The sequence below is a fragment of the Manihot esculenta genome, chromosome 2 (assembly GCF_001659605.2).
Source record: "Manihot esculenta cultivar AM560-2 chromosome 2, M.esculenta_v8, whole genome shotgun sequence".
Classification (NCBI taxonomy): Eukaryota; Viridiplantae; Streptophyta; class Magnoliopsida; order Malpighiales; family Euphorbiaceae; genus Manihot; species Manihot esculenta.
In genome coordinates this window covers 35,496,148-35,521,405 of record NC_035162.2, presented here as the reverse complement: position 1 = coordinate 35,521,405, position 25,258 = coordinate 35,496,148, and the positions used below count along the sequence as shown (strand labels likewise).

The 25,258-nt window shown below is 31.4% G+C and overlaps 2 protein-coding genes and 1 long non-coding RNA gene across 7 annotated transcripts in view; 2 read left to right on the top strand and 1 right to left on the bottom strand.

Moving 5' to 3' along the window:
- Window positions 1-12,613, top strand: part of LOC110608039 — a 61,709-nt gene extending 49,096 nt beyond the window's left edge. The window contains 7 exon segments of the mRNA XM_043952115.1: window positions 3,945-4,706; window positions 5,934-6,749; window positions 6,835-7,524; window positions 7,637-8,080; window positions 8,210-8,944; window positions 11,192-12,016; window positions 12,126-12,613. Coding sequence (XP_043808050.1) covers window positions 3,945-4,706; window positions 5,934-6,749; window positions 6,835-7,524; window positions 7,637-8,080; window positions 8,210-8,944; window positions 11,192-12,016; window positions 12,126-12,173 — 4,320 coding nt within the window. The 3' untranslated portion in view covers window positions 12,174-12,613.
- The window catches only part of LOC110608397 (disease resistance protein At4g27190), an 82,803-nt gene that overhangs the window by 31,003 nt on the left and 26,542 nt on the right, over window positions 1-25,258 (top strand). Inside the window, exon 1 of one of the 3 annotated variants that reach the window (XM_043952102.1) lies at window positions 78-143. The exons of the other annotated variants lie outside the window; for them this stretch is intronic. The gene's annotated coding sequence lies outside the window, so the exon portion shown is untranslated. Of the gene's footprint in view, window positions 1-77; window positions 144-25,258 lie in introns of those variants that run through there. 3 annotated transcript variants of the gene reach the window in all.
- LOC110608040 lies at window positions 20,905-23,912 on the bottom strand. Of its 3 annotated transcripts, XR_006349057.1 has the most exons (4): window positions 23,663-23,912; window positions 21,695-21,788; window positions 21,476-21,577; window positions 20,905-21,351 (listed from the first exon to the last, which is right to left on the bottom strand). It is a non-coding gene; the product is annotated as an uncharacterized LOC110608040 (long non-coding RNA). The 3 variants fall into 3 exon arrangements; XR_006349056.1 differs by lacking the exon at window positions 21,695-21,788; XR_002486812.2 differs by lacking the exons at window positions 21,695-21,788; window positions 23,663-23,912 and having other exon boundaries at window positions 21,476-21,687.

Sequence of the window (25,258 nt, the reverse complement as noted above, 5' to 3'; positions counted from 1 at the left end):
ACCACTCAGTTTCTTTGATACTTTGTTTTTTTTTTTTCGTATTAATTTGCTTTGATACCGTTTCTTCAATTATGTACGTTGTCTCTCTTTAGTGGTAATCAGCTGATCATCTTGCTGGATCTGTCTCTCTTTGATTGCTAAAGATAACAAGGTCTCCTTTATTTTTATCACTCAATTCCATAGTATTTTTGTGCCATTTTAAGATAGACTTATTTTATGATTCTTTTGCTTTTTATTTCTCAATTAAAAAAGTGGGTTTTGCATTTGATTTTAATATTAATTGTCATTTTACTTACTTGTTATTTGCAAATTACTTAATAGTTTGTTTTACATTGCACATTTGATTTTGTATGAGCGTTAATGTTAATCTTTGCTTATCTTAGGCAGTCAACTCTGTTCGTTTTCAGCTCTCGTTTTGTTCTAGTAACTTGTAGCTGTTATTCTCTACCAAAAAAAAAAAAAAAAAACAGCAAATGGAGATTGCAAAGTTAGTGGTGGATCCCATTGTATCCAAAGTTTTCGAACTGTTGGTTAATCCTGTTGTGCGTCAGATCAAATATGTATTCAACTACAGTGCCAACATCCACAATCTCGAAGAAGAAGTTGAAAAGCTCAGTGATGCTAAACAAAGGGTTAAGCACACTGTGGAGGAGGCTGGGCGGAATCCACTAAAACAAATTGAACCTGATGTTCAGCATTGGTTGGCTAAGGTGGATAGTGTCGCTGAAGATGCAGATAAAATTCTTCTTCAACATAAAGATGGAGGAAAAAGGAGGTGCTTCATGGGATTGTGTCCAAATTTGATTAGGCGCCACCAGATTAGTAGAAAAGCCAGTAAAGAAATACCAATCATTGTTGAAGCCCGGGAAGGACGAAAGTTTGACGCAGTTTCCTACCGTGCTCCACCACAGGGCATAGGGGCAGTCAAAGATTGTGAGGCCTTTCAATCAAGAACATCTGTTGTAGATGACATCTTGAATGCTCTAAAAGATGCTGACATCAATCTCATTGGAGTGTACGGAATGGGAGGCGTGGGTAAAACCACACTTGTGAAACACATTGCCAACCAGGTCAGGGAACGCGGAATCTTCAAATTGGTGGTTATAGCAACTGTCACCCACAGTGTGGTTTTGACAGGTGTTCAGCAAGAAATTGCAGAATGGCTAGACTTCAAACTTGGTGCAGAGTCTATTGCAGTACGAGCAGCTCGATTGAGTGAGCGAATAAAAAAAGAAGAGAAAATTCTAATAATTCTTGATGATATATGGGCAGCAATCAAACTAGATGAGATAGGAATTCCTTATGGCACTGATCATAATGGAAGCAAGATACTTATGACGTCCAGAAATCAATCTGTATTGTCGGAAATGGGTGTACAGAAAGATTTCAGGCTTGAAGTTTTAGAGCATCAAGAGGCATGGAGTCTATTTGAGAAGAAGGTGGGAGATCTTAAAGATTCCGACTTACGACCTATAGCTGTGGAAATAGCAGAGAGATGTGCAGGCTTGCCCATTTTAATTGTAGCAGTAGCGACTGCGTTGAAAAATAAGCAGGCATTTGAATGGAATGATGCGTTGGAAAAGCTTAAAATATTTGATGGCAGGGGACATGAAAACAGAGTTTACTCAGCCCTAGAGTTGAGTTACAACTTTTTGAGAGATGAGGAGAAGTCTTTGTTCCGACTCTTGGGACAACTCAAAGCTAATGAGGGCATCCGAGACTTGTTGAAATATGTAGTGGGGTTTGGCTTATTTAATCAACACATGACACTAAAAGCAACAAGAAATAGACTACTTACAGTAATAAGTGATCTAAAGCTGTCTTGTTTGTTACTTGAAGATGGGGACCATGAGCGAGTCAAAATGCATGATGTGGTTCACAGCTTTGCAGCCTCATTTGTGTCCAAGCACGATCAAGTTCTCACTGCAGCAAATGAAGCTGAATTGGAAGAATGGCCGAAAGAGGACTTCTTTAAGCAGTGCACATCAATCTCTTTGCCATATTGCAAAATCCCTAAGCTACCTGAAGTATTTGAATGCCCAAAACTCAAGTCACTTTTTTTGTTCAATCAAGATTCCACGCTCAAAATCACAGAGAATTTATTCAGTAGAATGAAAGAACTCAAAGTCTTGCATTTGACGAAAATAAATTTGTCACGACTGCCTTCGTCACTTCAATCTCTTGAGAACCTCCAAACATTATGTTTGGATGGCTGTGATTTGGAAGACATAGCTGCAATTGGAAAGCTAAAACAGTTGCAAGTTCTCAGCTTGATGAAATCTACAATTGTTCGATTGCCGAATGAAGTAAGAAAATTGACTTGTTTGCGACTTTTGGATTTGAGTAGATGTCAAAGACTTGAAGTGATTCCGCCAAATGTCCTATCAACACTAGCCCAATTGGAGGAATTATACTTGGGGGGAAGCCTTGTGCAATGGGAGGGTGAAGGGCATGATGAAGGAAGCAACAACGCTAACTTGTCTGAATTGAAGCTTTTGTCAAAATTGTCCACTCTAGAGATACATATCATAGATGCAAATATCATGCCTAAAGATATATTTTCTGAAAAATTGGAACGTTTTAGAGTATTCATTGGAGATGGGTGGGATTGGGCTAATAATGAGTATGAGACCTCAAGATCATTGAAACTCAAGCTGAATAGAAGCGCCTTGTTGGAGAGAGTAAAAGTGTTGCTGATGAAAACCGAAAGTCTATATTTGGAAGACTTGAAGGGCGTGAGAAGTGTTCTCTATGAATTAGATGATCAAGGCTTTCCTGAGTTAAAGCATCTTCATGTTCAAAATAGCCTTGATATTCAATATATCATAGACTGGATGAAAATGAACTATTTTACTGCTTTTCCCAAGTTGGAGTCATTATTTCTTCACAATCTGATTAATTTGGAGAAGATTTATCGAGGGCCTTATACAGTGGGATCTTTTAGCGATTTGAGAAAATTAAAGGTGGAAAATTGTAATGCATTGAGGAGTCTCTTCTCATTTTCTATGTTTAATGTCCTTAAGAAGCTAGAAGAAGTGAATGTGAATAATTGCGAAATTATACAAGTGATAGTAGCTAAGGAAGGTGAAGATGATGAAGAATGTGAGTTGACGCAACTACGATCCTTAACGTTGGAAAATCTACCCCAATTTACAAGCTTTTGTTCCCAAGTGAAGGTGCATTCTACATCCCAAAGAGCACGAAATCAAGAAATAGCTACTACGGCCTCCAATGAAATTGTATGTGAAGCTGATGCGGAAGTTCTGGTGGCACTTTTCAACGAAAAGGTTTCATCCGCTCTCTATTTTTGTTTTGTTAATTATCTATGTTTTAGACAGTAAAGAAATTTACTTTTTAATTCTCTAATCTTCTGTTACTTTTGTCAGGCTTCCTTTTAAATGATAATATTATATTTCTCATGAAATAAAAATTGTGCCTGCAGATTCGATTTCCTAATTTGATAGACATGAACTTGGTTGGAATTAATGTGGAAATGATATGGCCTTGTCAACATAAAGTATTGTCTCCGAGTATAGAAAAATTAACAACATTGATTGTAGATGGGTGTGGGAATTTGAACTTTCTATTCACATCTTCTATTGTTGGAAGTCTTGCACATCTTAAAGTGCTTGAGATATGTGACTGCAAATCTATGGAAGAAGTAATACTTGCAGCAGGAGAAGGAGAAACGATGACCAAAATATTATTACCTAAATTAGACTCTCTAAAGCTCAAAGGTCTTCCCAAGCTTGTAAGGTTCTGCATAGCTAAGTTAATTGAATGTCCCTCCTTGAAAGTGTTGAAGATGGAGAATTGTCCTCGTTTGCAAGCATTTGTCTCCACACAAGTGAACACAGCTCTCTTTGATGAAAAGGTTCTAATCTTTATCAATCCTTCCTTCATGTCATGTTTAAAATATTTTTCTCTAATGTTTGTATTTTTAGGTTTGGTTTCCTAATTTGGAGGAATTGCATGTTGAGGACATGCATATGTTGAAGATGATATGGTGTGATGAAGTCCTAGCAGATTCCTTTGGTAGATTAAAAGTGCTAAAGGTGCTAAATGGAAAACAGCTTCTGGAAATCTTTCCGTCTAAATTGTTGGAAAAGTTCTTGGTGAATCTAGAATCATTAACTGTACAACATTGTGATTCAGTGAAAGAGGTGTTTGATCTCCAAGCAATAGTAAAAGAAAGAGAAGCACATGTTGTACCGCACAGTCAATTGAAAACTTTGGAAATTTGGAATCTTCCCAACTTAATTCAAATATGGAATAGGGATCCTCATGGGATTCTCTCCTTTTATAACCTACGTGAAGTGTGTGCTTGGTATTGTCCAAATTTGAAAAAACTCTTCCCATTTTCAGTAGCTCAATGTCTACCGCATCTTGAATTTCTAAGCATAGGTGATTGTGGAATGGAGGAAATCGTTAATAAGGAGGAAAGAGCAGAGGCACTTGCTATTATTCCCAAGTTCGCATTTCGTGGGCTAAAGGAAATGGTCCTTTGGGAATCAGATGAATTGAAGTATTTTTACTCAGGAAAGCACATTCTAGAATGTCCACAACTAAAAAAGTTAAATGTGCTTTCGTGCGCAAAGCTGCAAACTTTCAATTTTAAATCTCAAGAAATACAAGAAATGCTCATGGATAAGCAAGAGGACGAACTGAAACTTCAAATTCCACAACCACTTTTCTCATTTAGAGAGGTACGTGTCACTACTTTATTTATTTGGCTAATTTGCTAAAAAAATACTAACAATCATGTTATTTTACATTCTAATTCAAATGTTTCATTTTTGCATTCTATTTTAAATATTTAAATTTTGAATGAATTAACTTCATGTTATATTTGGCTATAATTTTGGCCAACAATATTAATTTTTATTTAATCACAGTTAATTAATATATTTTGGCCATCGCGTTGTTTTGTAATAATAATTATAAAATTACAAAAGATGACCATTAGAGTATAAAAAATGAAATGTACTCTTGATATTTATATTAAAAATCAGTTGGTATTATGATGTTTTTGATATTAACATTTCACACTTAACTTTTACAAAAATTTAACTATTTAATATTTTAATTTTATAATATATATATATAATTATTTAATTTTTAAAATCATAAAATATAATTATTTAATTTTTAAAAATTTAAAATGTGGGTAAATTGTATGTGTGTATAAAGAATAAATAATTATACTTTTATAAATTTTAGGTGTTAAAAATTTTACTAAAAAAATATCAAGGTGCCACTATCTACTATCTTTTTGTGTAAAGGTTGAAGGGCAAATTATATACTGAGTCTTTATTATATTATAAATTTTAAATTGTCAATTTATTAAATAATACTAAAATTTTAGCATTATAATAAAATCATTGAAAAAATAAAATATATATTTTCACTCATATAATACTATTTATTTTTCATTTTTCAAGTTCAGAAGGGGATTTTATAGTTATATAATATTTATTTGTAATCCATTATATTATTGGTTTATAATTTTTATTTTTTACTTTTAGTAAAATTTATAGTTATAATAAATGACATAAAAATTAATGGTCTTTTAATTTGTCAATCAATTTGGCTTATCATTTTGTACTCTTATATATAAATTAGCTAAAATAATAAAAATTAATATAATTTAAATTAAAATCTCTAAATTTATTTTTTTGTTATCCTCGTCAGATTTGGTGTAAAAAAACACGACTTTAATTCATTTGTATTTGTCATTAATTTCAATAAAAATTATAAAAAATCTCATATTTATTGGTTCTTACTTTTTAAATATCTTATTAGATGTTCGTCACAATAAATTTTATTATAGATATAAATTTTAATTATATTTTATAAAAGCTTTCGTTCTTGATTTCATCCCACTCAATTGTTTTGCCACGATCTAACTACTTTTTCTTTTCAATGATTAACAGATTATTGGCCATTTGGAGGAATTAGTAATAAATAACCAGGACGCTGCAATGATACAACGAAGCCAATTTCCAATGGATCTCTTTGTCAAAGTAAAATTTCTTGAGCTGCAAACCTTTGGTTATTCTTTCTTGAATTTGCCACTTAATCTTCTTCAGAAGTTTCCAAATTTGGAAACCCTTGTTTTGACGGCTTGTTATTTCAAAGAATTACTGCAACATGGTCATGGTCATGATCCAGTTCTATCACAGATCCGATGCTTAGAGCTGATTACGCTTCCTAATATTAGACATGTATGGAATCAAGATGCTCCATTTTTTCAGAATCTTGAAACTCTTAAAATATGGGATTGCGATGGTTTGACTAATCTGGCACCATCCTCTGCAACTTTCCAAAATCTTACGACTCTGAGTGTGAGGAGCTGTAATGGATTGTCAAGCTTATTATCTTCTTCTACTGCTGAAAGTATGCACAATCTCGCCACAATGATTATAGAAGAAAGCGATACGATTGAAGAAATTGTGTCAAGCGACAAAAATAATTTCCAATTCCAAAATGAGATTATTTTTTGGAAATTAACAACTTTGAGACTTCGCTGCTTAAAAAGCCTCGAAACTTTCTGCTCATCCGCACGTTGCACATTAAAATTTCCAGCTTTGGAAGTTGTAGATCTCTCACAGTGCCCTAAAATGAAGGTTTTTTCTCAAGGATCTATAAGCACACCAAGGCTACAGAGAGTAAATTTGACAGAAGAAAGAGATAAGTGGCGTTGGGTTGGGGATCTTAATTCCACTATAAAACAATTGTATGCAGATAAGGTAAGTTCATTGCTCTAGATAATAGTTAGGTACTTGAAGTAATTTTTGTTTACATAATCATTAATTCCTTATTTTGCTTTGGTAGGTTGGATTCAGTGGCCTACAACATTTGAAACTCTCTGAATTTTCTCAACTAAAAGAGGCATGGAAAACCCAACTTCCAGTCAATTTCTTTTACAATTTAAGTTCCTTGGAAGTAGACGAGGTTGCATTTTCCTCCGTTGTTGTTCCATCCAATCTACTGCCAATTCTAAATGATTTGGAAAAGCTTGAGGTCAGAAATTGTGATTCAGTGGAACAAGTATTTGGCCTAGAATGGCCAAACTTTGATGGACCATTTGGGAATTTGTTCAAGTTGAGCGAGTTAAAATTGATAAATCTTCCAATGTTGAGCCTTGTGTGGATTGAGATTCCCAAAGGAATTTTAGATCTCAGAAACCTTAAACTGCTTAAAATCTACAATTGTAGCAGTTTGAGATATATATTTACTCCTACCATCTGCTGTGGCCTTGAGCAACTCCAAGTGCTTGAAGTGAAAAGTTGTGCTATGGTTGAAGAAATCATCACAGAAGAATCTATGGATGATATTAGATTTCCTCAACTAAACTCCATTATTCTTGAATCCTTGCCCAGATTAATCAATTTCAGTTCCGGCAGTGGTACTGTGCATTGTCCATCTCTGAAAGAGATTGCTGTAGTTGATTGCCCAACCACATTCACTTGTTCATTCTTTAGGGAAGCAGATGCAGCAATTGATAAAATTGTTGAGCGAAAGGTTGGTAGTCTATTTCTAATTGTTAAGAACTTTACTTTGAGTATGCTTTAATTTCTGGCATAAGAATAGAAAATATGGACGAATGGTGATTAAGCAAAACATTTCACTGCAGGTATTTTTTCCTAATCTGAAGGACCTGAAACTGTCATCAATTGATGTTGAGATGATGTGGCATGCTCAACACTTGAAGATGTCCTCATATACTGAGAATTTAACAAGCCTGACTGTGGATGGCTGTGGGAATCTAAAATATCTATTATCATCATCAAGTATTGTGCATCTGAAGAGACTTGAGGTATGCAATTGTAAGATGATGGAGCAAGTGATACTCAGGGAGGGATTGGATGAAGAAATCATGTCACTCCATCAACTAGAGTCCCTGAAGCTCAAAGATCTGCCAAAACTCACCCGATTCTGCACAACTAATTTAGTTGAATGCTCTGCCTTAAAAGAGATTTGCATACAAAACTGCTCTCAAATGAGGACATTTGTTTCCAATTCTCCAACTTCAAATAATGAACTTGAAATTATAAACTCTGCTCTATTTGATGAAAAGGTATGTAGTTCCTTCCCTTAAAACAATGATTCTTAACATGTAGCCTTCTGTTAAAATGAATAATTTTGGTCAGTAAATTGCATGCTTCAAATCTCAATGAAATATTTGCTTAAATGGATTTTGATACAGGTTGCATTCCCAAACTTGGAGAAAATGCGGATTCTTAACATGGATTATTTGAACATGCTATGGCATAATCAACTCCATTCAGATTCTTTTTGCAAAATAAAAGCATTAATGGTAGAGCACTGTGAAGAACTACTTAAAATCTTTCCATCCATGTTGCTGAGGCGCCTCCAGATTCTTGAGGATTTGATCATAGGCAATTGTGATTCACTGGAAGAGGTATTTGATCTACAAGAGATAATAAAATTGAAAGAAACAGTGACCATTCAGTTGAAAACTCTGAACATAAGAAACCTCCCTAATTTGAAGCATGTATGGAATAAGGATCCTACGGAACTTGTCTTGTTTGATAACCTAAGTTCAGTGGTGGTTTGTGATTGTCCAAATCTAAAAGCTATTTTCCCAGCTACGATAGCTAAAAATCTGCTGCAGCTAGAGACACTAGATGTCGAAAGTTGTGGTGGGGTGGAGGAAATTGTTGCTCAGGACCAAGGAACAGAAGCAAGTATAGAGTTTCTTTTTCCTTGCTTAAAGTTGTTGATTCTTGGGGAATTAAATGAACTCAAGTGCTTCTACTCAGGAATACACACTTTGGAATCTCCATTACTGAAGCATTTAACTGTGTATCACTGTGAGAAATTAAATAACTTTAGCCCTGAATCTGAGAACTTGCTAGAGACAGATAGGGAGAGCCAAGCTATGATTCAGGATCCACAACCTCTTTTCTCGTTTAGAAAGGTATGAGACTCAGTCCACTTTTCCTCATGTCAACATTAAAATTTTCCTTTTCATATCTTCAAAAAAAATTGGTATAATTTTGTATATAAATAATATCTTCCAATGTCAGTTCTTATAATCACATGAAACTTATTATTTAGTCTTTATATTATGAATAAAAACACATTAAAATATTTTTGAGTTATTAAAAAAATCTACTAATTAGTATTTCTTTAATTTTTAAATATTAAGTATTCCACTATTTAGTTTATATTATGAATAAATTTATTTATTGAATAATACATTTTTTTTAATCCAAATATCTAGAAGTCATTAAACTTTTATTTGATTTTCGTTAATGGAATCTTTACATATAGTTTTGAAGTTAATGACCATTAAATTGTGATAAAGATTTAGTGCAAGTGAGGAGAGAGCCATTGTAATTAAAGTACAAATATTGAAATGAAGTTTAGAATTAGTTAATACTTAACACTAATAATAAGGTTAGCTTAACTAGAAAATTAAATGGTAAAATATGTTAAATAAAACTGGATAAAGTTTAATAATATTTCACAGTTTTTCAAAATTTTGTAAAATATTTTTTAAAAAATTTGTCAAATTACGTTAAAAAAATAAATGTTTGAATTAAATTGTCAAAATGTGAAAATATTTGACTTATTTTTGTAATTAGTCTTATTGAGAATTAATTATAACAAGTTCATGTAAATAAAAAAGTTAATTGATAAAAAAATCTCATACTATACAATTTTTTACAATTATACTATGTAATTTAAAAATAGTGAATTTAAAACTGTATTTTTTAATTTTTAAGAATTGCACATAGCGATTAAAATTTCAGTTAAATGAAGATGACACAACATCTCGATATCATTGTCACATCATTATAATATAATATAAAATATTTGTAAAATATTTCACCAATTATACCGAACTGTTAGAAAAAAACATTAATTCATTTATAGAAATGTCACATTTTTTTTAAGACGAATATATCATATCATTGTAATATTATTGTCTCATCAATTTTTATTCTGGTTCTGCTGTTTAAAAAATTTACATATTTGAAATCCTTCTCGACATTTACTATTGAAGAAGCAGCGGTTAGCACGCCATATTATTACAATATAATATCTAATATGAGATGTTTATATTTATATGGTGTGTACATTTATGAAATAATTATTAAAATTAATAAAAATTTAAGTGGTAATTTTATAGAATAAAAATGTCAAATTTTCATCTAGATGCCAAAAATTTCAAATTTAATTTTTCAGTGCAAGTTTGGTAATAACTATTATTAAAATATTAAATAAGATCAAATTAATTCACGATAAAAAGAAAGACAATTAATGGTCATATTTGATTTTTAATTATAATTTATGATAAAATTTAAATTGATATATGAAATTTAGTATTTTGACACCGCTATATAATTTGAGGTAAATTTTACTTTTTATCCAATTTTTTTAGTACGTGAATGATAATATCATATTTTCCTTAATGAAACAATAATAAATTAATATTTATTAATGATTGAGTATAATTAGTAGAAGTTTTAAAGTATAAAATTAAATTGGCTATTTTTAAAGTGTGGAGTAAAATTGTAAAAAATTATAAAATACATAATTTTTTTTACGATCATTTTGTATTATATTGCGGTAATATGGTAATAACATGGTAATGAAGTGGCGATGATATGAGGCTGATGTGATATTTATGTTAGTAAGTTAAGGGAAATTTTAATAGTTAGATATAATTTTTAAAAATTTAAATATATAAATTTAAATTGATTATTTTAAAATATACAATAGAATTATAAAAAAAATTATAAAATTTAGATTTTTTTTACGATTAACCCTAAAAAAAATTGATTGTCGAGTAAATTAATTATCAATTTTGAACTATATAATTATTTAAATGTATAAGAATTGATTGATTGGTGTAATTTTTTTAAAATACGAGAAGTCAATAAATAATATTAATTGTATTTAGTTACACCCACCCTAAAAGTCTTTTCATCTTATAATATACTAAGGAACTAAGAGACAATTAATGGTTAACGAAAGTAATTATAGAAGTTTACAATATAGTTATAATATGTTGAAATTTGTGATTACCATATTAAATTTAAATATGGGTTGTAATGATCCTTTTTCAAGTGCAAAATAGTTATTTCTTCTATATATCTGCAAACTTTTAGATGCAACATGAATGTTCAACGTGTTTTCATTTGATTGATCTTTACAGGTTGTCTCCAACTTGGAGAAGTTAACTCTAACAAGAAAGGATGCGGCAATGATATTGGAAGGCCAGTTTCCAGCTGATCTCTTTCACAAACTCACAACCATTGGGATACATTGCTTTCATGATGAATCTGCAGTTTTTCCATTTGATCTCCTTGAAAGATTTCAGCTTATGGAAAGTCTTGTAGTGGGTTGTAGTCAATTCAAGGAGCTGTTCCCATGTGATGGCTCTGTTGGTAGGAAAAAATATGTTGAGGTTCTTAGACTGATAGGGAGACTTACGTTGAATAACCTTCCTGATTTGACGGATATATGGAACCAAGACTCCGAGCTAGACCAAGTTCTACAGTCTCTTGAACTTCTTCATGTTGAGAGGTGTAACAGTCTGGTTACTTTAGCACCATCCTCTACTTTCCAAAATCTAATCACGTTAGAAGTGTTGAAATGCAATGGATTACTTAGTCTGGTAACATCTTCCACAGCAAAAAGTCTGGTGCGACTCACAACAATGAGTATAAAAGAATGTGATGGATTGAAAGAGATAGTTGCAAATGATGGAGATGAAATTGAATTGAAAGAGGATATTATCTTTAGCAAATTGGAAAGTTTGGAACTTCATTATTTGCCGAGCCTCGTTTGCTTTTGTTCATCAGAACACAGCTTCAAATTCCCCTCTTTGAAAAATGTAACTGTGATGCAATGCCCCAAGCTGCAGGTTTTCTCAAAAGGAGTCTTAAGCACAAGCAGCCTGCTGGGTGTACAAAAAGATGACCAATGGCATTGGAATGGCAATCTCAATGCTGCTATACAACAATTGTTTGCAGGAATGGTATGTATGTGTTAGTTAATCAAATTCTCACTTCTTTCTAAGCCATAGAATACTTACATTACATGTATTCTCTTCTTGATCCTGACATTGTTGTCCTTGAATGTTTTGGATGATGTACAGAATGCTAGAGAATATTGAATTATCGGCGCAAATGTGATGTCAAACACAAAAGTCATATCAAAGGTAGATTATGAAAGGGCTTCTTTATTCATAATGGAAGCATTTATGCAAGATATTGTTTTTTTTTTTTTTTTTTTTTTTTGAGATTTTAAAATGGTATAAGAACCATTTTGCCCTCATATTACTATTGCTAAAAGCGTTCTATATTTGTTTTTTCGGAATTATAACTGAAACAAACTCCACTAATGTCATGTCTTAGGTTAATGTGAGCTTGGTACTATTGCAAACAACCTGGCTAAAATCATGGATTATGGTTTTTGTCTACCATTGGATTCTTATTGAATTATGATTACTTCTGCTTTGGTCTTTGTTTTGTATATTCCTATTGGTTTGTGTTTACTTTATATTCCTAGAACATGTATATTGGACGGTGTGATACCGAGTGCTTAATGGACAATGTATGTTAAGTTTTTTGCTGATGATTTTTAATATGCATGAATGCAGTATTAGTTATATTTTGTGTTAATTAGCCTTTGTGATATATTTGGGAATCAAGATGGCCTAATGTGTTTGAACATCTTAACATGTAGACTTTAAAGTGCTTCATTCTTTCATGTTAGATTGGATTCTGTGCAATAACAATTCTTGATTTGTTGTTACATGACTAGACTTTTCTTCTTTGGATTTTTCAAACTTGTCATTTGACTTCTTCCTTGAATCTCTTGTGGTAAACTTCCTATCTATATACTAATTGAATATGAAAGCTAAGTTAAATAAAAATTCTTTGCTTCACTTTGAATTTTTTAGTTTAATATATATTATTTCAAAAAATTTAAAATAAATATAACAGATGTAATAAAAAAATATTATATAATTTTGATATATTTGCTGAGAAATCTTTCTAAGAGATTCTTAATATGTTTCATTTATATAAAGTTGAAATAAAAAATTAATTAACAAAAAAATAAGAGTTAAATTAGATAGAAATAGCAAATATATTTTATTTAAACAATTCATAAAACTGTCATTTCTTATTCACCTGAATGTAATGCAACAGCATAAAGGACAAACAAGAACTTAAAGTGAATAATGAATATTTTATGATTTAATTTTTCTACACTTAATAATCTTAATAGAGAAGTATTATTATTTACCTATCATTTACAAATTAGGATTCTCTAAAAAAATTTTAACAATACACCACATAAACTTTTGATCATAGTGTTGCTCTTTAGAGTTTCAATACAATAATTTAATTTAGCAAGGTAACAATATTTTGGCATGCTCAATTGGATCATTTCTACATCACTCGTTCGATGCACAAATTCAACACCATTTGCCTTTATCAAATAACACAACATTCCTTTGGTCACTTGATGGGACATACAATTCTACATTACTCAATTTTTTTTTTATTAATATTGATAGAACAAGTTTTGGACTATGAATCAAGTCATAGTGGCAAAACAAGAAGTTATTATTGGAAACGGAACTGTATGATCCGAACCATAAAAGAGTTTCTATATAGATAAAACTTTGTGTAGATACACTTATTGAATAACAATTCGACAAAGAGTTGCCTTTGATGCAAAAAAAGTAACACCAAATGTAATAGTAATGCAAGATATAGGTAAAATAATTGGAGTGTGCAAGACATTCACCAAGAATGTAGGAGTAGTTATTCAAAATGCACCGGAGAACTATCTCAAGGGTGTCTACTTTAGTAGCACAAATTGGCAAGGGTCAAGGAGAACTTCACCTGAAGTTGGCAGGCAGGGGCATCCGTTGGTCACACAGCGACTAACATCCAAAAATCCAATGAGGTACATGGAGCTTCCAAGAGAAGCAACCAACAGTATCAACTGCCTCACAAGGGAAAAACAACTCCAAAAGTTGTTTCTCTTCCTATGCAAGCTGTAAGAACTTTAAATAGTCTTCCAGGAGATTATGAAAAATCAACTAAGGACGAAACATAAAAGATAAAGACATCCATGGTGACTTTATTAATGCAGAAAGTTATGTTTGTTCTGCATTATCTAAACCAGCAAAGCCCTTTTAACCAAAGAGGAAAGCGTTTAATAATAATAAAGGATAATTAATATAGTATTCCTATAGTTTTACTTAACTAATTAAAATATATATTTTTTAATTATATTAAAATATGTCTGTAATTTATTTCTATCAATTTAAAGGGATATCGGTTAATTTTAAACTCTTTTTACTGTTAGTCTATATATAAAATACTAAATTGCCCTCATTGCATAAAATAGCAAAAAAATTCCCCAACCCCCAATCCTTTTCATTCTTATCTATGAAGATTGAAATAGGCAAATGACAAAAAATGCTCCCAACGGGTTTTCTGATGACCAGATGCAATGGGACCATCTATGGAGGATGATAGTACGATCAAAGCAAGGACATCATACTAAAAGTAAAAAGCCTTATTTAGAATAATGCATTGTTTCATCGTTGGCTTCTCCTAGGAAACCAACTGCAAAAAGTGCTGGCGACATGATCCTGCAAGATAGAAAATTTGATGCTTCGTGGATTATGAAACTGCAGGGTGACAAGAGGTCGCTGTGTTAAGAATTTAACAACGAAGCATTAGACATGTGGATAGGTACTAATGCGAGTCTTTAGCTTAATCAAAATAATTTAATGGAGATTTTGAATGAAACCAAATTATATATATCTAAATATATTTTCTAAATATTTTGATGGAAACAGCAGAAGAATCAATATCAATATTAGTTTTTATTAGTGTTGAATAGAAAATATAAATAGGATATGGCTAAGCAATAAGGTAATAGAATAGTTGAAATTATAAAAATGAAAAAAAAATCTGAAATAAAGTAGTAAATTAATAAAAATAAATAAAAGATAGGCCACTGTTTAATATTTCATGAAAGCATAAATGGTTTAAATTACTTCCCTTATTGGCCCAAAAATATAATTATTTGTTGTCAGCTTCCTTGTATTGCTGTAGATGACAAATAAATTTTAGAGAAGTAAAATAGAGCTAAAATGGGAACTCCATTTTTTTTTTTTTTAAGCAAAGAAAACAAAGGAATTAAATTTATGATCAAAACAACTAAGCGAAGACCCAAATATGACAATAATGGAAATGCTCCATCCACTTTAAAGACGTAAAAGACAACAGGAGAGGGATGCGAGAAAAGAGAGTGGAGGAGAGTAGTATCATATTTTATTTTTAATAGAAGGTATTTTCGAAATTAAAAAATTTTATTATATTGACTAATAGTTAAAATAATTAAAATATTGGTTGTCTTTTTATATTAACAAAATTAAATTATAAAGACATTTTAATATAATTTATAAAATATAAAAGGTAAATTAGTTAGTTATATCAAAATATTATAGAGATGTGATAATAATTTTACCTAATAACAATATACTTATTATATTTTACTTAATAACAATACTTTTTTGATATGATAAGTGTGGAAGAAATTTTTTATTTTTTTTAAAGTAAAAATTGTTGGTCCTTCCAAAAAAAATTAGACGCTAACAAAGTGATTAAAGTCTGAAATTATTAGAGATGTTATGGTACATGGAACCATTCAAAAATTTAATCCAAAATAAGATTACCATATAAGTTCTTTGATTTCAACTATACTCTAAGATTCTTCCCCAAAAATATCAACTTACTCAAATCAATGATGAGCTCTATTAATCCCCCAACTACCAATTCCGACTCATTGATTTCCCCGTAAGATCAAAACCTTAATCCAAGTGTCCTGTGCTAGCGAATTCATCAAATCTCAAATTATTATAGTATATTCTTATAGTTTCCTTTGTATCTAAACATCCTTAAATAGGTGTGTTATACATACATAAAATATACTTTTTACTCTATAGTACTCATTATAGTAGAGTATTTTTCATCAAACTATGATGGTATCAGAGCAGGTTGTTAGAATTTTTTTTCTTTCTTTTCTTCTCTTGCCTCAAAGAACCTCCTTTAGATCGAGAAAATAGAAGAAAGTAGCTCTGCTAGGTCGCAGAGCCAATCAGCTCCAACGAAACACATCCCTAAGACCATCACCGACGACACCTTGACTTGCAAAGTCTGATAATCTAGTGATGATTCTTGTCTCCGTTCAACTAAATGGCGTCAATTATAAAGGCTGGAATCGAGGGATGAAAATCGCTCTCAGAGCTAAGAATAAGCTCGCATTCGTGGAAGACAAATTCATTATACCAAAAGATGGATCTGAACATACGAGAAGTGGAGACGCTGCGATTACATGGTAACATCATGGATTCTCAACTCTATCTCAAAGGATCTAGTTGAAAGCTTTCTCTACGCCACCACTGCTCGAGAACCTTGGATCGAATTGGGAGAATGGTATGGCAAGAGCAATGGGCCAATGACTTATCAAATTAAGCGGAGGATAGCAACAATCTCTCAAGAGAATCTCTCGGTGACAACATGCTACACTAAATTAAAACAACTACGGGATGAATTAGCAAATATTGTGTCGATAGCTCCATGCAGCTGTGGGTCTGAAAAGCTCACCACAGAAATTCATAATGTCGATCATCTAATGCAATTTTTTATGGGACTCAACGATGCCTTCGATCAAGTCCGTAGTCAAGTATTGCTCCTAAATCCATTACCGACGGTAAATAAAGCCTTCTCAATGGTTCTGCAAGTGGAATCTCAAAAGGAAGTTCAAACCAACCTCAAAGAGCATACTGAGGTCACTGCTCGATCTCAAAGCAACAGGTGAGAATACAGGAAATATGATGCGAGAAAAGGCCACTGTGACTACTGAAACCTAGATGGACATACACAGGCAGGATGCTTCAAGTTAATTGGTTATCCAGAATAGTTCAAGAATAAGAATAAGAACTTCATTAATCCAGGGACCTTCAAACCAAAATATGCAGCTTACATGTCACATATCGAAGGTCACAATATAGGATTGATCCCAAAAACGTCAATAGCTGACACTGGATTAGTCACCGCTAAATTGAACAAAATGGAAAAAGTTAGTGTAAAGCTTGAGCTACTGCAGCAAGAGATGAGCAGGCTAATAAAAAATAAAGCAGTTGCTACAGTAAATACTGTTAATTCACACTCAGCCTATACTTATCATCCATCTGATTATTCTGGTAATAACCTCAACCCTTACTATCTCAATCATAAAATTTCTTCCTCAATCTTTACTTGTTGCACTATGATAACTGGAACAAAGGCATGGATTATTAACATTGATGCATCAGATCATGTCACAGCATATAAACACCATATGATGTCTATTTGTTCTATTTCTGCACCAATAACTGTGCATTTACCAAATGGCTCTTCCATACGAGTCTCATATACTGAAACTATTGCATTACATACACACATGAAGTAATTGATGTTCTCATTGTTCCTGATTTTACTATGAATCTTTTATCTGTATCCAAACCGCTTAAAGACACTAATTTGACATTATAGTTTTATTCATCTTGTTGCTCCTTTCAGAACCAGAAGCTTAGATCTATTATCGCTATTGAAAGAATAATAAGTGGGTTATACATTTTAGATAATAATAGTCTTTTTAATTCTGCTATTCAGTCCTATATTGATTCTGTTTGTAATTTGATTGCTTCAAATCTCATTGTAAATCCTACTGAATTTTATAATTGTAATAAAAAGTTGCCTCTCATAAAAATTCTATAACAAAGGTTCCTTTTCTGTTTTTCATGCTTGACTAGGGCACTCTTCTTTGTCATAAAATGTCTCATATACCTATTTTTAAACAATTTGTTGATACTAATCACATGTGTGCTTTGTGTCCTCTAGCTAAAATGTCTAGGATACCTTTTCATAACAGTAACAGTATCACTGCTAATCCTTTCGACCTTGTTCATATGGACTTATGAGGACTTTTTTTTTTTTTGTTCATTCTATTATTGATGCTAGATTTTTTTAACCATTGTTAATGATAAAACTAGAACAACATAGACCTATATGCTTAAATTTAAAGACCAAACATATTCTATTCTGACCTCCTTCCTTCAATATGTCAATCCACAATTTGACACAACCATCAAAACTATTAGATCTGATAATAGAGGATAATTACTTAATAAAAAGTGTGCATCTTATTTTCTTCTCATGAAATTGTTCATTAAACCACTTACCATTGTACACCTCAACAAAATGGCATAGTAGAAATTAAACATAAACATATTCTCAATCTAGCTAGGGCCATTCAATTCCAAGCTCAATTCTGAAAAACTTAACGGTCCGAATGTATTTTGGCAGCTACTTACATTCTTAACAGTATACTAGTCAAAGCTTTAGGTTGGTTAACTCCTTTTGAAGCCTTATTTCATATGTCACCTAGTTATGATCACCTAAGAACTATTGGTTGTCTATGCTTTGTTATCATCACAATTGTAAGAAAAATAAATTTGATCCTAGATCTGCCAAATGCATTCTCTTTTGATACATTTAGACACAAAACAAAAATTTGTTAGTAGAAATGTTCTTTTCCATGAGTCTATTTCCCCTTTTGAAAAGAATTCTTCTTAGAAGCCTTCTGTTTCGGTTCTAGTTCTTCCCATTAGTTTACCTCATGATACCTCGAGTTCTTTTTCTGGTTTTGATCAGATTCCCACACAGTTTGATTGTGTCTCCCAATCACATTCAGAAGAAATGGTCATTCCTCCTCTCCTACCTTTAAGAAAGAGTACCAGAACACATAATAAACCATCTTAGATGCAAGACTTCATTGTGAATCACTTATCCACTGCTTCTAATCTTGATTTGTCTATTAACTTTACAATTCACATCATATTTATCTCAACACAATCTCTCACATTCAAGAACCTTGTACTTAAACTCAAGTTTCAGTTGATCCTAATTGGGTTGAGGCAATGTATTGTGAGCTTTTAGCTGTTAAAAAAATGGAACATGAATGCTTACCAACTTCGGCAAAAAGGTCATTGGTTCAAAATGGTTTTACAAGGTTAAGAGCAAGCCGAATGGGGATGAGGATTAATAGATATAAGGCTTATTTAGTGGCCAAGGGATATAATCAAGTGGAGGGATTGCATTTTAAAGATAGATTCTCCTATAGCCAAGATCATTACCATTCAAATTTGTATTTAGATTTTCTCCTGTAGCCAAGATTGTTACTATTCAAATTTTTATTTCTTTAGCCACATCTAAACATTGGCCTATATTTTAGTTTGGCATCGATAATACTTTTTTATATGGTTTATTGGAAGAGGAAGTATACATGCAGCCCCTTGCAGGTTATTCAAAAGCTAGTCTAGGTCAAGTTTGCTTGTTGAAAAGATCGCTTTATAGTTTAAAACAGTGGAACTTGGATTTCACATCCTTCCTACGGTCTTTTGGTTTTAGCCAGTCAATACATGACAATTGTCTTTTCACGAGGGATGCTAATGGTACCTTTACTTTTATGCTTATCTATGTAGATGATGTAATCACAACTAGTACCTCTATTTCTATCATCGATCAAATTAAATGTGCTCTATATTGTGAATTTACTATCAAAGATCTTGGACATTTGAAATATTTCCTTGGTTTAGAAATCGTCAGGTTTGCTTCTGACACCCTTATCAGTCAGAGAAAGTTTATTTTTGATGTGTTAAGTGATACCAGCATGTTACATGCTAAGAGTGCCTCCACTCCGCTGCCCAAAGGTTTGAATCTTGATCCTTCTACTAGTGATTTACTTTCTGAACCTGATAAATATAAGAGACTAATTGGTAAATTGTTATACATTCACACTACTAGGCCAAACATTAGCTTTACTATTTATTACTTGAGTTACTTTATGTCTAGTCGTAGAAAACCACATCGAGATGTCGCTTGCCATGGTTTAATATATCTTCAGATATGTTTAGCTAGAGAATTATATTTTTCTGCTACATCTAACTTGTCTCATCTTTCAACTTATTGTGATGTAAATTAGACCACTTGTTCCTTTTTTATGCAATTGTTACTGGATTTTTTATTTTTTTTAGAAACTCTTTTATTAGTTGAAAGATCAAGAAATAGAAAATAGTTTTTAAATCTTCTGCCGAAGTAGAGTATCGAAGTATAGAAGCCGTCGTGTATGAACTTTTATAAGTTTCATATATACTCAAAGATTTACGAGTTAAATGTATAATTTCTTGTTTCTTTGCAGTGTGATAACCAAGCAACTATTCATATAGTTAACAACTCTGTTTTTCATGGTTCTACATTGTGATAACCAAGCAACTATTCATATAGTTAACAACTCTGTTTTCCATGGTTCTACAGTGTAATAACCAAGCAACTATTCATATAGAAAAACACGAGAACCAAGTATCTTGACATTAATTGTCACTTGGTCTAAAAACAACTACAAAAAAATCTTATTACTCCTACCCACATATTATCACCATCAAATCATTTCCCATTCCACAACACAAAATTTTTTTTATCTCCGAGTAGCATTTGGTTGCTTTTCCCCTGATCTAACTTGAGGGGATGTTAGCATATAGCGTTAGATAATTAAGTAGGTTCTAGTAGATTCCTTAAGTTCTAGTAGTTTCCTTTGTCTCTGAACGTTCTATAAATAAATGTATTGTACATACATTAAATGTGCCTTTTACTCTACAATACTCATTACAGTAAGTATTTTTCATCAAAACTAAGACCATCTTTTCATTTAACCAACTCTAAACCCAATAGCTTGCTGTTTTCTATATGAAAAACTCCACCAGCTAATATACTAGAGAGGGAGAGGGAGAGGGAGAGAGAAAATCATGTTTGTTGCTATAATCAATTTTACAAGCAAGGAAAACAATTCTTTTTCCGCAGCAAGAAATTTACACACAACAGGAACTTGCACAAAGCTCTATTACAGGGTAAGCTACAAAGCTTTAAGGTTGGAAAAGAAATCTTGGAAAAGAAAAAGAAAACTTTACTTAAAAAATGTGGGGCTAAAGTGGATCTTTGGTACACAGTTGAAGAATGATACACCTGTTTAATTGGCCACTCCAAGTTTTTGAGATGGCTTTTGTAGTATAGCTTCTTTCTGCAAAGATTACAAACAGCCTTCACTCTTGATTTGTCGGAATAGGCTTACCCTCCATTCACATTCTCTTCGTTCCAAGATGAATCCACCGAAGGAAGCTGATACTCGTCGGGTTTCAGGGACAAAGCAAAATCGGGCAATGTCGGTGCTGTCTCCATTATTCTTCAGTCATCACCACCAAAACACAGGTTTCAGGATTGTTTCAACGTTACAATTATTATCGAAGCAAATTTGAAGATAAACAAATCAGAAGAAAGCAAACTCAACTTTTGAAAGCACCACTTACTTTTCATGAGAATAGAGATCGCGATTTATCCGCACCTTGCTAGAAGTATCTTTTGGAATTTTCTCAGAGAGATATTTCACTGTTCCCCAAAGCGGTGGATTTCTGCACCAGAACAGTATTTAGACAAGAAAATTTATGCATGATCTTTTGCTTCAAGTGGTATTAGTCAATTTATGTATACAATCCTTCGGATTCACATTTAGAAGCTATACTTCGTACTTTAAGTTATCTGAAATCAGCTCCAAGGGACTGTTGCTTGCCAAACATGGTCATCTAAAAGTAGAAGGCTATATAGATGCAAATTAAGGTGGATCTACATAGGGTTATTGCACATTTTTCAATGGAAATCTAGACACATGGAGAAGCAAGAAGCATAACATAGTGACAAGATCAAGTACAAAGGCTAAATACAGAGTCATGGCTCAAGGTGTTTGTGAACTTCTATGGATTCAGAGATCAATACAGGAGCTAGAATTGCTGGATTTTAAAAAAAAAAAAAAGTGTCCTTATACTGCAATAATAAGACTGCCATTAGCATTGCCCAACATTCTAGTTCAGCATGATTAAACAACACACATAAAAATTCAATCAATATTTCATCAAAGAGAAACTAAATAGTGGAGTTTCGGATATTTCTTGTGTGATTTATGGAATCAGTTGATTGATATTTTCATTAAGGGAATCAATAGCAAATATTTCCATAATTTAGTTTGCAAGATGGGACATGAGATATTTCCTAAGGTTCCAAAAAGGTTGTAAAAGAAACATTTATATTTTTTGTATATCCTAATTTCCTAATTTAGAATATTACTATATTAGAATTATTGTATAAATATACTGCCTTATAACTTTCAGAATTAAGACAATAAGCATTATTCAGTTCAATCTCTGACTTCTTTGTCGATGATATTCATTAAACATACAAGACAATAATGATATTCATTAAACATACAAGACAATAATGATTTAAAAAATCTATCAAACTTACATTTGACATCACTTCTCTTCCTTTGTTTCACTCCCTAAACAAACACTGTCCTCATGAATATGATAAGATCGTTGAATTTCAAACAATATCCGCATATTCAATACATGAGATATAGACATATAGTCTACTATATGAATGACAAGCTCCCTTTTCTTTGCACAATAAATAACCATCTTTATTACAGAAAAAGCCTAACTATCTAGACATTGAAACAAGCCATACAATGAAATCTTTACTAGTGGCAGAGCTTTTGAGTCAAGCTACAGAGGAAAAACCAAACCAAACCAAACCAAAAAAGAAAAAAAAGGCAAAAAACAGAACAAGGATATTCAAGCATAAATTCAAATAGTGACCGAAACTGGGAACAGAACTGAGAAAATCAAAGTCATATAGTGAGCACATAATTGTCCTCTTGGTTTGGACTAGCCTTTTGTTTCAACCTTAACCTTCCAACAAAGCCCACATGCAAACTTTCCAGTTTACATACATCAAATAATGCCTTGCAAGCATGTGAAGCAAATCATACAAATTTACATTGAAGAATTTATATTCAAAACTATGTAGAATCAAGTTAGGTATATTAACTTTCTCTGTTTCTCAAATGTGACTTCTGGGCATGATTCATATAATTATTTGTTTCTTTGTCTTCAAGTGAGACAGAAATTAATATAAAATAGTATTCAGCAGCTGGATTTGTTTAATTGTTTTGTCTAGATTATGATGCTTGTGTTGAAGAACTTTGGAGTTTTCAACTATTATTTTGCATGTAAATCAAATCAAACTCTGTATCCAAGTACTTTTCATATTGTATTGCCAGTTCACAACTGAAGTGAGATGCCTACATCTGCATTGTGCCTTGATGCTCTGGCTTGTCAGAAGTTATACATATTATTATACTACAAAATCCATGTACTTTCAATTTCTTCACCAATACAGATAACCATATTCAACTTAGAAAAAAGAATGGTCTCCATGTTTATATATGTGCAAATAACAGCAATCTAATTTGAAATATATGCATCATTGATCTTAAAAACGGACAAGAAAATGAAGAAATTATGCAACTGTAAATAAGGGCTGAAACAATTACACTAAAAAAGGGCAGAAAGATTGTAAGAGGAAGAATCAAATTTCTTCAAAATAGAAGATTGAGAAGAATCTTCTATCATCAAAAGATTAAAAAAGGGATTCACAATAACTTGATAGCAAATTGTAAGTGATTCTTTTACTGTCTTCTGGTCAGGTTTTGCAGATTACCACAAAGCAAGGAAGAAGAGCTCTGGGATTTAGAAGATACAGCTCCTCAATATTTGAGTAGAGACCAACTTTTCCTGCTAATGAATCAAACCCTGTTTGGCCAGATATTTCTTGTATATTATCCAAAGGCTTATGAACTCTCCCAGCTATTACTCTGCATACTATCAAAGCTTTCCTTACAGATGGGTCTTGTTCAAATATTTCAATAGACTCAAAAGCTCTGCCACTAGTAGAAGTTGTAAATACTCCAAAATAATTTTAAAAAATTTATTAATTAATTTTTTAATTTTTAAAAAATCTATTAATTAATCTCTTTATATTCAAAAAATTTTAAATTCTTTTATAATATTTAAAAATTAAAATTAATAGAAAAATTAATTAATAAATTTTTTAAAATATTAAAAATAATTTAATATATTTTTTAAAATTTATAAATCAATTAATAAATTTTTATATTAAAATGTGGTAAGAATAATTTTATTTTTTTAAAAAAATAATTAAACACTATCATATTTTATAGATATACGGTAATTTTTACTCTAATTTAAGAAAGTTTATTTTTTAAATTCTAGTATAAATATAGTTTTTTTTTATTGGACAAAAATCCAATAATTGACCCTGCACTTCCCACAACTGAAGTGGATATATGCGTCATCTTCAATAATTAAAACTGATTGATTTTCTATTTGTGGAGCCCACTATAATAGACCTCTGCACTTACTATAACTTTTCTTCTTTTCTTTTCTTTTATGATAATGGACTCTTAACTTATATATGTGGTCTTTAATAATTAAAATTGATTGATTATTTATCTGTGGAGCCCACTGTAATAGACCTCTGCACTTGCCATGACTTTTCTTCTTTTCTTTTCTTTTTTCTTTTCTTTTCTTTTCTTTTTTCTTTTGAATTTATGACTATTGAATTAATTACATTTATCAATAAGAGATAATAGCAAATAATTTTAATCCATTAATATATATATATTCCTACTTAAATTTATATATATATATATATATATATATTATTAAATTAAAAAGTTAAATTTAGTGAAAATAATAGATCATCATATTAATTAGTACCATAAATTAATAATTAAATAATATTCAAAAAGAATAATTATACGTTAAACAAAATTTAAACTTTTTAATTTAATAATTATATTCTAAATTAAAATTAATCCTAACAAAATTAAACTAATTTTGTATATTTGTTAAAAAAAACAAAGTTTAGAGTAATAATAGTTGAAATTGGTAAAATTTAAATTTTTTATAATTATATTAAAATATTAATTTAAAATGTTAACTAAATGATGACGAAATGTTTTTATTAGATTTAATTGTTTAATTAATAATATAATATGAATAAATTTAGATGATTAGTATACGAGACAAAATATTGATACCAATTTTAAACTTTAAGGAAAGAGAGGAAAATTGCTGAGAGTTCGCGAGAGAGAATACAATTAGGTTTTGAAACTCTGTCTCTATTTTGTGACCAAATTTTTTAATGGAAAGTAAAATAGAAATTAAATGAAAGGA